Source organism: Protopterus annectens, chromosome 5.part1, assembly GCF_019279795.1.
Source record: "Protopterus annectens isolate FY-2018-M chromosome 5.part1, PAN1.0, whole genome shotgun sequence".
Classification (NCBI taxonomy): domain Eukaryota; kingdom Metazoa; phylum Chordata; order Ceratodontiformes; family Protopteridae; genus Protopterus; species Protopterus annectens.
Window position 1 is genome coordinate 251,113,607 of NC_056736.1, and position 12,176 is coordinate 251,125,782.

The following is a 12,176-nucleotide window of genomic DNA, read 5'->3' on the forward strand; positions in this document are numbered from 1 at the left end:
AATAATTGAATGCTAATTACCTTATGTATATATTCAAAGACGTTGTTGAGTAGAATGCATGTGTCTGAAGAAGTTCCAATGCAGGAGACAAAAACGCGGTGAATGGTTAAGCATTTTCTTTCTTTGTGTGTGCTTTTATTGTACCGTTTTACTGTTATATTAAAGATTGTTTCACTTACTGCGATCCCTGGTGTCTGTGTGCCTGACTACACCCCTACAGTGTCTGTACTTTTGGATTTGTGTGACGTTCGGTGTACCTTAAAACAATGGTAGGTTTTGGTAGACTGGCCAGATGTTGGGCTTCCACGGCAGGGAATCCCATAAGTTATGAATACTGCAGCTGTGAAGGCAAGGACATCTACCCTTATGGTAAGATTTTACACAGCTGTAGTTCATAGGGTACTCTTTACCATGGCTTTGCTTTTCTTGACTCATTTTGCAGCTTCAGTTGTAAGCCTTTTTCCTTTTTTGATGAGCTGTGTTTTGATAAACAATTTTTAGTTCTGTAAATGTTTGACACGCACATTTAGGAAAAGTTTTAACTTTTTCTTCACTGTTATGGTTTACATTCCACACTCACCTAAATGTGGGCATGGAAGCTGAGGACAAGGGTTAGATATTTCTCTGATGTGGTTTGATATTTGATCCCAAACCTATTTAGCTTTATTTGGATAAAAATGAGTGCATTATTTTTATTTCCTGTTCAATAAATTATCTTGAGTCACATATTGTCAGTGCATTTGCCTTTTTTTAAATCTGGTTATTAAATATGGAAGCTGAACGAAAAAAATATTTGTGTTACATCCTTTCTGTAAAGTGCTGAACAGGTACGCTGCATTTCTTACTTTTTCTATAAAAAAAGACTCCAGTCTTATCTTTTGCCAGTTGAACGGTGTCTGAATGTCTCACTGTAGGTATCGAAGAACCACTTTATCTTAGAAGGAGGCGGATGATGACTCCCAGCTTCATGTACAGCCCTTGGAAGTTTGCTTTCATGAGACAACACAAGATTGACATGAACTGGCGATGTGGAGAAATCAAGCCTCCAAAGGTAAGACTCAAACATTGTCTTCACTAAATGAATAATCACTCAGCAACAGAGTAAGGCATTTGCTGCAATCTATTGTTTTCATTAAACACAAATACACTGGAGGCTCTTTTAATGTATATAGTACAGAATTTTAAACAGCTTGCTAGGTTTGTTTTAAAAGTGAGTCTCTGATCCTGCATAATTTTTTTTGGTCTTGTAAACAGGGTATGTGAAAGACAAATTTAACATTTTAATCCTGTCCACACAGAGATTTGTTAAGATCGTAAGCATTTAACTTTGTGATGTAACCTTGCCCTTTGTTACCAATTTTCTTTAATATATTACTGAGTCTTTGAGACTGGGCCTGAAATCCATATCATGGATTTTTAGAATTCTAAGTGATAATAGACACTTCTAGGAAGAAGAAGAAGAAGACTTCTGAAGTTTTACTGGTATAGGATGAAAGCGCTTAATAAAATTACTGGTCTTGTTTGGAGTACTGGACGTTTGTATTTGACAGTTCTTCCTCCTTTAGTTGTTTTTTTACAAGTGCTTTGGTTTTTGGCCATGTATACACTTCTAGGAACCTTAATTTCCAAATTGGTCAGGTTGCTGATTAAGATCTCCAACATATTGGCAGACAAGCTCAGTAGATCTATTCTGATGCCTTACGAGTGGTCTCTGAATCCTTCAGTAGTGGAGCAGATGTTCATCGTGTTTCACTGTTGCAGTCATGACTGTAGGGTTCTCCCCTGCCGGCAGGCAGTCCTCGGTCGGCCAGAATCCCAAAGTCTGGGTCCGGCGTCGGCTGCTCAGCCATGCTCCCTGACGTCAGAGCGCCAGGAGTACAAAGCTGACAGCCGACGCCATGTTCTCCAGTCTTTCTTGCCGTGCGGTGTTAGCAGTTCGCAAGTGCCGGTCGGCTGACTCCTGACAATTTCTTCTAAACACAACAACCCAGATGACATTTCTGACATACGAAAAACAATTACAGCTGGCTTCAACTTTCAAAACCTTGGCAATATTAACTCAGCTATCTGCAAGGAAATTCCTGCAGGCTTTGGATTACATGGCCTCCTGCATCCTTCTCGTACCATATGCAAGACTACATATGAGGAAAATACAGTGGTACCTAAAAAGTGTATGGTCTCAGCATTGCCACAGTTTAGACATACAGATCACCGTCCTGCCTTGTCTTCAAAAGGAATTCCTTTGGTGGTCCAAGGCATGTACTCTAAACAAAGGAAAACCCTTCAGTCTGCCTCCAGCCAGTCAGATACTAACCACGGACGCCTCAGATTATGCATGGGGAGCCCATTTGCAGGGCAACTGTCTGCAGGGCCTTTGGACACAGGATCAGAAGCACCTGCATATCAATTTAAAGGAAATGTTAGCTGTTCAGAACGCTCTATTGGCCTTCAGGAATCTTCTACAACCAGGTCAACTACTGATACGGACAGACAACACCACAGTTATGTGGTACATAAACAAGCACGGGGGATCACATTCCTATCCCCTTTGCAGACTAGCCATGAATCTATGGAACACAGCACTAGCTTGCAAACTGGACCTTCAAGCTCAGTTTCTACCAGGGAAGCAAAACTTCCTGGCAGACAGTCTGAGCAGAAACCTGTCGGACCCACACAAATGGATGCTGGACACCGAAATATTCAAGATGATTACAGCAGTCTGGGAATGTCCTCACATAGACTTCTTTGCATCCCACCTCAATCATCAACTACAGAATTTTTGCACCAGGACATTCCACGAACTAGCTTGGAAAGTGGATGCACTATCATTCAGTTGGAGAAACCTCTCTGGGTATGCCTTCCCGCCTCTACCTCTTCTTCCACGGGTGTTATTAAAGATCAGACAGGACAAGCCCAAGATGATAATTTTGCTGGCCCCAAATTGGCCACGACAGTTTTGGTACCCAACACTGAAAAACCTTTCTCTGGAGCCCCCTTTGGTTTTACCACAGACTCTGAACCTTCTGTCCCAACACCAGGGTCAGGTTCTGCACTCCCATGTCAAAACTCTCAGCCTGGCGGCCTGGTTAATCCAGGGTCTATGATTCATTCTCTCCTACCCAAGCAGGTTATGGATGTCATTTTAGAAGCCAGACATCCTAGCACTAGAAAATCTTATGCAGGAAAATGGAAAAGATTTTGCTCCTGGATGCAGGCTCAGGATTTGGATCCTCTTATTCCTAACATTCCTCTGATTTTACTTTACCTGACAGACCTCTTACATAAGGGTCTCTCTTTCTCTTCCATAAAGATACATGTCTCTGCTATTTCTGCTCATTATAATACAGACCCTCCAATCTTTTCCCACCAGCTCATGAGACAGTTTCTCAGAGGAGCTAAGAACTTAAGGTCCCCTAGATCTCCACCCATTCCTGCTTGGGATCTCAACTATGTTTTGGAAAAACTCACCTTACCTCCTTTTGAGCCTGCTGCCACATCTGACATCAAGTTTTTATCTTGTAAGACAGCCATCCTGTTAGCTCTGACCTCTGCCAGGAGAGTTTCGGAGTTGCAAGCTCTCATGGCTGTGGAACCTTATATTATTTTTCATCAAGACAGGGTGTCTTTAAGGACTAATCCTACTTTCATGCCTAAGGTGGATTCCAAAGTGGCTTTAAATCAAACTATTCACTTGCCAACTTTTTTCCCCAGTCCTCAAAATAAGGGGGAAAGGATCTTGCATTCCTTGGATGTACACAGACAACTACGTTTTTTCCTGGACAGAACCAAGGACATCAGGAAATCAGAACAATTGTTTGTTTCTTATGCTTCAAGTTCCCAAGGTAAAGCCATTTCAAAACAGACCATTTCTAAATGGATTGCTCATGGAATCAGATTTTGCTATTCACACCATGGAAAGCAAATCCCAGGGAGTATAAGGACTCACTCTACCAGAGCTGCTGCCACTTCAGCTGCCTTCCTCAGGGGAGTTCCTACCAAAGACATTTTGGAAGCTGCAACTTGGAGTTCAGTGCATACTTTTTCTAAGCACTACAATCTACCTCTCTACTCTAAGTCTAGGGCAGGCTTTGCTTCTGCAGTCTTGCAGGGCCTTTTAGCTGCCCCCTCTACTTTATGATCACCTCCCTTTTGTTCTGCTTTGGGATTCAACCCTACAGTCATGACTGCAACAGTGAAACACGATGAACATAGTACAGTTGTATACACTTACCATAAATGTAGATGTTCGAGTGTCTTCACTGTTGCAGTCTGGGTTACCCTCCCTCCTGTCCCCTCTTATTTTTTCTTTTGTGTGGTTCCCTTTTTCACCCTTCTTCTGAGGTGTATTTGCAAAGGGTATGGGATCTTACTCATTTTGGAACACCTGACATCTGGGGCAAGAAAAACTGGAGAACATGGCGTCGGCTGTCAGCTTTGTACTCCTGGCACTCTGATGTCAGGGAGCATGGCTGAGCAGCCGATGCCGGACCCAGACTTTGGGATTCTGGCCGACCGAGGACTGCCTGCCGGCAGGGGAGAACCCTACAGTCATGACTGCAACAGTGAAGACACTCGAACATCTACATTTATGGTAAGTGTACACAACTGTACTATCTTTATAAAGTGGGGTCAGCCTTGCTGCGATCTCTTTGCCTCTCCTTCCATTGCAAAGTGCAGCGAGTTTTTTGCTCTGATCCCCCATCCAGGGGAGCCCCCCAGAGATGCTCTAGTGTATGCTTGGCCCTCCGGTCTACTGTATGCTTACCCTCTGCTGCCTCTGATGTCCAAGTTCATTCAAAAAGCTTGATGGCTGGGGAGCTCAGTGATCCTCATTGCCCCTTTCTGGCCTTGCCAAGTTTGGTTCCCCTCTCTGTGGTCTCATGCAGTGTGTCCACCTTGGACGCTAGATCCAGTTCCAGATCTGATTATACATCCCTCAGGGATCCCTCACCCAGACTTAGTCAGCCTGAAGCTCACAGCTTGGCTGTTACAGTTCACTTAATAGTTAGGACTCCTGAGCTGTCTTCTCCCATTAAGAAGATTTTGGTAGCAGCTCACAAGTCTTCTACTGGGAAGGTTTACTAGAGTAAATGGAACCGTTTCTTGATCTGGGCTTCTCAACGTGAGCTAGATCCTTTTACTGCACCAGTTCCAGCCATTTGGAGTTTTTGTTGGAATTTTTTAATCATGGCGCTAGTTTCTCTACTGTAAAGGTGCAATTGGCAGCGATCTCTAATTTTCACATAGACGAGAATTCAGTTTCTTTGGCTTCGTCCAAGCTTTGTAAGGCCTTTTTGAAAGGTTCCTTTCTCCTTAGACCTCCATTTAAGGCCCCAATGCCCTCTTGAGATCTCACCTTAGTGTTGCAGGCTCTGATTTCTCCCCCTTCGAACCAGAGGCTATGGTTGAGTTGCACTTCCTGTCTTGGAAGACAGCCTTTTTGGTTGCAATTGCCTCAGCCAAGAGAGTTTCAGAGGTCCAAGCCTTATCTGTCTATGGGTGTCTTCATGGGGAATCTGCCGGCCACACTTACACTTGCCCCTTCCGGATGACAAGGACTGAAAGGTTCCCCAATGGGTACTTATCTGATTATTTCTAAGCTAACGTCAGTGAGTAGCAGGAACACCTAGCATACGACTGGTGGCTGAAAATTTCTGAGGGCTGGTGCGTGCAGATGTCACTTATATAGCCCATGTTCCTGCAGCTGTGTCAGATGCCTGACGCAGCATGAGGGACTGAAAAACTTTGGAATACTGGCCAGACATACGCAAAAGGAAGAAGGGTAAACCCACATGTAGAATACTGCAACATGGAAGAGAAGGACATCTATGGTTATGGTAAGTTTTGCACAACTTTCCTTTACTATTGCTCGATGGATTTCTGAGTACATTTTGTTGGCCTATCGAGCCAAAGGGGTTCTCTCCACCAGGGCATCTCTGGGTGCATTCCACTAGGGCTGTTGCTACTTCTGCGGCCTTTTGGTCCAGGGTTTCCTTAGATGATATCTGCTCTGCGGCTACCTGGGCATCATCGTACACGTTTATCTCCCATTATAAATTGGAATTTCTTTCCGGGGGCAGGGTATCCTTTGGCTCAGGCATGCTGTGGAACATCTTTCCATGAGGACCTCCTAGGGTTTATTGGTAGCTGGGGACTCTGTCCCACAGGTTGAAGACCAAATGAAGAAAACAATTTCAGATAAAAAAGTTACATACTCCCCATAATGTTCCATCTGAGTTGTTGCTTTTCATTTGTCTTCAACAGTCCCTCCTCCTTTTCCCCTGCCCCATGTGGGCTGTGTAGTGAACCAGGTGGAAGAGGCGTACCCCCTATATTCTGGCTAGTTCCTTTCTTGATAAGCTTTGTGGGTAATGCCAGGTTTATAAACATATGGTCTGGGTTGCGGTGCTGCTGTTCTGCAACAAAATCGATCTGATGGGTGGAGGGAGACAGGCATTATGGGTAGGAGAGAAGCTTGGAGCTTGGATTCGATGCTGGAGTATGCAGCCAAGTCGGATCCATGCCAGGTCTGGGTCCTACACATTGAAGACAAATGAAAAGCAACAACTCAGATGGAAAGTTATGGTGAGTACATTTTTTTTTTTTTTTTTTTTTTTTTTTTTAGTAAATGTATTACAGTATTTGGCTACCAGAAAAACTGCTATCTCTTATTCACTTCCAGTAATTTCAGGCTTTATTTTTTACTGAACTGCTTGCCCTTTACATTTTAATTTTATGTTTCTCTCAATAAACAATGTCCAGACCCCTTTATTTATTGCCTTCAATCTGTTTGTTTTCATGGAAACATAAGATCAAAATGTAGAATTGCCCTCAGATTCACATTTCTCAACCATCACCAAACACATCTAATTTGCATAAAGAAAACTTTATTACATTGTGGTCTCTCATTTTTTTAAGACACTTGCATTCACAAAAAAAGTTATTAGATTAAATCAGGGGCATTAATCCAGATATTCACCAATGCAAAAGTAAAAGAAAACATTTAAATTCTACATATATTATATTCAATGCACTTTTACACCTCAACAGCCCAAGATTAAAACCTATTGACTTAAACAGGCTTTAGTCTAGCTTTTTTTTACATTGTAATGCCTACATTTCATAAAACTAAAAAAAGAGAGAAGAAAGAAAAGAAAGAAAAAAACACCCATTTACTTCAGTATCTTATCACATATACCTATCACTAAAATACTTTCCTATATGACATGCAATTTATATCATAAAATGTTTTATGCAAGTACTGTAAAGAACAAAAATTATTGTACTTACAGTTCCTTTTTCTCTTCTGCTCTTTCTTTTTTCCTTTTAGTGCCCTTCCAAATATTAATGATATGAAGTGGGGCATATACCTATCAGTCCTCAGCAATTTTAACAAAGTCAACAAAAAGCCAGTCTTTCTCAGCCACTTTATCTTGTAAAGCTATATAGTCTCACATTTGTTCACGAATTTCAATGTTGCTGGTCTTCTCCCTGTTCATCTCCATCTCCCAACTACAGACTATGGTTCAAGCCCAATGTACTCTTGATTCTTCTAGTCAACACCTGTATTTTTTTCTGTCTCTCAGGCATTGTCCATTGGAACAATGGAAAAAAGTTTCACTGGCAAAGTGTCTCTATGAGCCTTATATTAGAAGAATGAGAAGCAGTGCCCCATTCTGTTTGATGGCTCACCTCTTGTTGGACAACCTCTTGTATTTCCTCCTTAGCCTGTTTTGCATAAAAAAATTACTTTGATCCTCCAGAAAAAAAAACTATTCTTAATGCAGCAACTTGAATCTCACACCTGCCACTTGAGAGATCCTGATTGCTGAGATAAATTTGCTTCTCTTCTGTCTGGTGACAAACACTCTACTGTCTCCAGTTTTTAATATTTTGTTCTTCTGACACAGTTTTGTCAGGATCAACTCTTTCTGCTGGTGTGATTGCATCTTTACTAATACAGGTCTTGGATGCTTTCTTATGCTAGGTTTGGAGCATACACACGATGTGCACTTTCATTTAATAAATCCTATTGTGGAATACCAGTCTATCTGCTTATTTATGCTTTTGTAAAACCAATAGTCTGTCCCTTCTAGTTTCTCTGATACAGCAGAAAAATCTCAGGTCTACTGTGCGTGCTCTGTCCTTTAACTCTATCATTTTTTTGAAACGTCTCTTTTTGAGCAGTCTCATGCTCAGCCAGCCTTTTCTTCATTTTGACCACTGATTTTTGCAGTTTTATCAGTTCTTCCAAATAGCTGTTTCAAACTTCTTCCATTTTTCCAACCTTTTCTTATTTGAATTGACAAGTGTTTCATTTATTTTAATCAGCTGTGAGCACATTTGACTTATTTTTTCCTCTAGGTAACTGGAAGCCATCTATTGAATCAAAGCTGGAGCTTGAACTACTTTTTGCTGAACAGGTATAGGATTCTTCCCAGACAGTGTTTTCTCTTCTTTTCTGCTTGATTTTCTTTCAGGTTTTCTAAACTTCTTATTTGCTGGCATCCAGGCAGTATGCTTACTTAGCCAATAACTGAATTTTACTGAAGCTGACAGTATCACTGGCTGTTGATGTCCTTCAAGGATGCATCTGCAGTCCTTACAAATGGGTTGTCCTGTCGTCAGGCAGCCCTTCGGTTGGCCGGATTCCAAAGTCTGGGTCTGGCCTCGGCTGGTGTCGCACTTCACCCGACGTCATCTCTGCTGGTCTTCGGGTATAAAGGCATCAGCCGACGCCATTTTCCTCAGTCTTTCTTGCCGCGTGGCGCCCCAAGCAGAAGCTGTTCGCAAGTGCCGGTCGGTCAGATCCAGAGATTACTACTACCGAATACTACTTCGAAGACTTCTAAAAAGCTAAGTACCCCGTTGGGGACTCTTTCTTGCCTCAGCCGATGTCAGAAAAAGTGAATAACTGTTTAACTTGTGGGAAACAAATACCTCATAAAGATTTCCACTCTTACTGCTTACCTTGTTTAGGCCCAGACCATGACGTAGCAGCTTGTTTAGCCTGTGCTTCCTTCAACCGACGAACGCTTAGGCATCGGTCGGAGTTTGCTGAACAGTTTTTCAGATTTTGCGTACATTATGCCGTCGGATCCTCCGACTTCTCAAATTGTTAAAAAACGCAAAGAAAAGGACCGACACTCGCGGTCCGCGGTTTCGCCGAAACCACGGTTAAGCAAACGCGAGTGTCTCGGTTTCGGCCGAAACCGAGCAAACGGGTCAATCTACAGCCGAATCCATGACTACTACCGAGGCCCCTTCTACCCTAGTTGAATCGGCCTCTGAAGTTTTGCCTACTAATGTGGTTTCTCCAGAATTATCGGACACCATCCCTTTGGATGTCTCTACCCCAGCACGTGGTGCTGCTAGGCCTCCTGCAGCCATGTCTATAAAGGCCTTTGCCAGGGCTAAAGCAGCCAAAACTGCTAAGTCTGTGCCTGTTAAGCCCCCTCTCACAGGCCCAGTTCCAGTTCCCAAATGCTTACTCTGGCAGAGGATCTCATCCCTTTAATAAGGGGATCCCAATCTCACCCAGACAGGGCCTCTCAACCTCCAGAAAAGAGACCTAGAGCAGAGCCCCCTGAGCCAGTGTCCTCAGATGACTCTTCTGATGATACAGACAATACAGACCATCCAGAGGCTCCTTTTTCTACTTATGAAGATTCCGATGCTGAAGAATCTATTCCTTCTGCCTCTCCACCAGAGGAATTTTCCTTTGGGGAAACCTTACATGCCATGAGAGAGCAATTCCAATGGCAGGGACAAGATTTCTCAGATTCAAGAAAAAGGCTTAGGACATTTTACACTTACCGCAACATAGGCCCTTAGCTATACCTCCAGTTCTTCCTGTTGTGGATGATGCATTTAATGATGTTTGCACTGCTCCTGATACTTTACCTCCAGCCCCTGCCAAGCCCGATAGGTTTTACAGGGTACCGGACACTCATCACCACTTATACAAGGCTCCTTTTGCAGATCCTGAGACTATCTCCCAGGGGCCTAAGGCAGTAGCTTCGACCTTAGCGAAAAACCCTCTCCCTTCTGAAAGGGAATCCAGGTCCTTAGAGAGATGGGGTAAAAAAGTATACACCTCTGCTACTCTCTCAGCTAGAGCTTTGAACTGTCAGTTTCATATGATCCAATACCAAGAGTTTATGCTTGATCATTTAACTAAGAAACTGTCCTCTGATGATTCCTTAGATAAGAAATATGTTCTAGAAATGGTGAATAACATTCAGCAGGTTAGTAACCATTCTTTAAAATGTGGCTATGATGCACTGGAGGCTTCATTTAGATCAGCCATGACTGGCACAGTTATAAGAAGGCATGCATGGTTAAAAGAACAGGTTTTGCCGGATCATGTTAAAGCAAAGCTATTAGATGCCCCTATGGATAAGGTCAGTCTATTTGGTTCTCCTGCCCAACAAGTAATGAAGAAAATGGAAGAGAAGGCAAAATCTGTACAAACAGTTAAAGATTTCCTACAGGTTCAGCCCCCAAGGTTTAGCAGGAACTGGCCTTCCAAAAATTGGTACTTTCCAGACTCCTCTAAAACTCAGAGAGGCAGGAATAGACGTTCCAGAGGCAGAAATCAATCCAGAGGAGGTGCCTACAGGGGACGCCAGTGGCAAGGCAATAACCAACGAGGCACAGATACAACCGCTACCACTGCAACAGGACAATCACAGTGACTTGGCTCTCACACCGCCTACCAGGGAACAAATATCAGCACCCTTAGGTGGAAAGTTAGCCTTATTTTCAAAAAACTGGCACTATATCACAAGAGACAAGTGGATTTTGCAAACTATAGACCAAGGCTACAGGTTTCATTTCCACACCTTACCAGTAAAAAGAGGAATGCCAAACCTACCAACAAATCAAAAGACAGAAGCTCTAAAACAAATAGCTCAACTAACAAAGATGAGAGCTGTGGAAAGGGTACCACCTACAGAACAGGGCAAGGGATTTTACTCCAGACTCTTCCTAGTACCAAGAAAAGAGAAAAGTTGGAGACCTATTCTCGACCTGTCCGCCTTAAACACATTCATCATTGTTCCAAAATTCAAAATGCTGACCCTACAGCAACTTCTTCCCATGCTGGGCAAGGAGTTTTGGCTGGTAACTCTAGATCTCAAGGAGGCATACCTGCACGTCCCCATACGACCAAATTGCAGAAGATACCTCAGATTTCTTGCAGGATCAGAGCATTATCAATTCTCAGCATTGCCCTTTGGCTTATCTACTGCGCCCAGAGTGTTCATGAAATGCCTGGCATCAGTAATCGCTCATTGCAGGCTTCAGGGAATCCAAATTTATCCATACCTGGACGACTGCCTGATACAAGCGGACAACAAAAGCAAGCTGACACAAGACTTACAAAGAGTCATTTGCTTACTACAAGCCCTGGGATACACAGTCAATTTAAAAAAGTCAAGACTGATACCATCTCAAACAAGAACATTCTTGGGTGCAGAATTGGACACAGTAAAACAGATGGCATTCCTAACTGCAGAAAAACAAGAACAACTTCCTCTTTACGTCTTGGCATTAACAAAGCAGAACAAACTAACAGCAAGGAAAGTACTGCAGGCCTTGGGCTTCATGGCATCCTGCATAATCCTGGTCCCCCATGCCAGACTGCATATGAGAAAGCTACAGTGGTACCTAAAGAATTTATGGTCTCAACACAGGCACAGCTTGGAAACCGAAATACCACTAATCCCATGCCTGAAACAAGAGTTCCTATGGTGGGCTCAGGCATGCCAGTCAAACCCAGGTTTGTCCTTCCACAACATTCAAACAAGCCAAACCATCACAACGGACGCCTCAGACCTCGGTTGGGGGGCCCACATGCTGGACAAGTGCATTCAAGGCTTATGGACTCCAGATCAGCTGCACCTGCACATAAATCAAAAGGAAATGCTGGCAGTAAAACTAGCAATCCAGAATTTCAGACCATTCCTCAAAGAAGGCCAATTGATGATAAGGACAGACAACACCACAGTCATGTGGTACATCAACAAACAGGGAGGCACTCATTCATACCCTCTATGCCGGATGGCACTGGACCTATGGAATATGGCTCTGAGCTACAACATTCAGTTACAGGCAATATTTGTACCGGGAAAAGAAAACATCCTAGCAGACATGTTAAGCAGAACTACCTCGGA

The 12,176-nt window shown here is 43.1% G+C and overlaps 1 protein-coding gene across 2 annotated transcripts in view; it reads left to right on the top strand.

Annotated features, from left to right (window-relative positions):
• LOC122803352 (F-box/WD repeat-containing protein 7-like) overlaps positions 1–12,176 on the top strand; it is a 1,891,371-nt gene that overhangs the window by 1,315,619 nt on the left and 563,576 nt on the right. For both annotated transcript variants that reach the window (XM_044072926.1, XM_044072927.1), the window contains one exon: positions 915–1,051. In XM_044072926.1, the coding sequence (XP_043928861.1) occupies positions 915–1,051 (137 nt within the window). The remainder of the gene's footprint in view (positions 1–914; positions 1,052–12,176) is intronic.